The sequence below is a fragment of the Vombatus ursinus genome, unplaced genomic scaffold (assembly GCF_900497805.2).
Source record: "Vombatus ursinus unplaced genomic scaffold, bare-nosed wombat genome assembly UNPS02014804.1, whole genome shotgun sequence".
In the NCBI taxonomy this organism is placed as follows: domain Eukaryota; kingdom Metazoa; phylum Chordata; class Mammalia; order Diprotodontia; family Vombatidae; genus Vombatus; species Vombatus ursinus.
In genome coordinates this window covers 3529128-3530340 of record NW_020954582.1, presented here as the reverse complement: position 1 = coordinate 3530340, position 1213 = coordinate 3529128, and the positions used below count along the sequence as shown (strand labels likewise).

Genomic DNA, 1213 nt, shown 5'->3' with positions numbered 1-1213 from the left:
CATCTCTCCTCTCCTCTCTCTCCCTCCTCCTCCTCCTCCTCCTCCTCCCCCCCTCTCTTGTCTCTTTTCCTCCTCCTCTCTCTTCCTCCTCCCTCCTCCTCCTCCTCCTCCTCCTCCTCCTTTCTCCCCCTCCCTCCCTACCTCCCTCCCTTAGAGGAGGGAGGGGGAGGGGAGCCTGGACTGAAGCAGCCGCCCGCGTTTGCTGGTTCCAGGTGTCACTTACCCAGCGGGGTGAGGACGGCTCATTTTTGCAGGACGCCTTGCGCACAGCAGAGAACATACAAAGCGGTTGGGTGCTGCGCCAGGCGGCGGCGGCGGGTGAACGGGCTGATGGCGCTGCGTGTTGAGGGAGCCCGGACGTGGCCGTGGCCGTGGCCGTGGCCGTGGCCCGCCGCCGGCCAGCCCCACCTGCAGCGGGCGGCTGGCCCCCCGCGCCCCGAGCCTTGCACCCAGCGCCCAGCGCCCGGCGCTCAGCCCGCAGCAGCCTCTGGCCCCGGGCCGGGCCCCCGGTAGCCACAGCCTTCCCGTTGCTAAGGGAGGAGGAGAGGAAAGGGGCGGGGGGGGGCCAAGGAGCTGAAGGGTGGGTGCTCATGGGACAGAGCCTTAGAGCAGCTGCAGAATAAAGGGGCCACCGGGAGCCGGAGAGAGCGGGGACCCCGAGGGGGGAAGGGAGGGGCAGCAGGAGGGGAACCCCGCTGTTGGGGCCAGGCCAGGAGGCGGAGAAAAGCGCCCCTGCCCTGGGCTCCTGGGAGCAAGTGTCCCCCCGGCACCTGCGAGCAAAACACAGACACACACGCCCAGTCCCTCCACCGCGCTGAGCTGCTTCTCTGGCTGCGGCCAAGGGCCGGGGGAAAGGGGGTGCTGCGCAGGGTCCGAGAGCAGGGGGCGGGGGGCGGGGTGGAGGACTGAAGTCAACCTGCTGGAAGCGGGTGCCGTGGAGGGAAAGCCATCCCCTGCTCAGGAGGGCTCGTTTCTGGAGGACCGAAGGAGCAAGCCAGCGCGTGTCTCCCTGGAAACGGCCGGCTCCTGCCCTGGAAGTGTCCCTCGCCTGCCACTGGCTAGCTGACCTGCTCCCGGCGGGACCTTTCTGAAAGGAGCAAGGAAAAGGGTTTGGGGAAGCTTCAGGGGTCTATCTCTACCCGCTCAGAGCCGAACGTTGAGTTGCAGTGGTCCAGGGAGAACAACCTAGGAAGGAGAATCGGGGAATCGGTGT

At 67.8% G+C, this 1213-nt stretch overlaps 1 protein-coding gene across 1 annotated transcript in view; it reads right to left on the bottom strand.

Moving 5' to 3' along the window:
• The window catches only part of ERICH3 (glutamate rich 3), a 124949-nt gene extending 124657 nt beyond the window's left edge, over positions 1-292 (bottom strand). The window contains exon 1 of the mRNA XM_027874004.1: positions 224-292. Within this exon, the coding sequence (XP_027729805.1) occupies positions 224-246 (23 nt within the window). The 5' untranslated portion in view covers positions 247-292. The remainder of the gene's footprint in view (positions 1-223) is intronic.
• Between the last annotated feature and the right edge of the window lie 921 nt (positions 293-1213).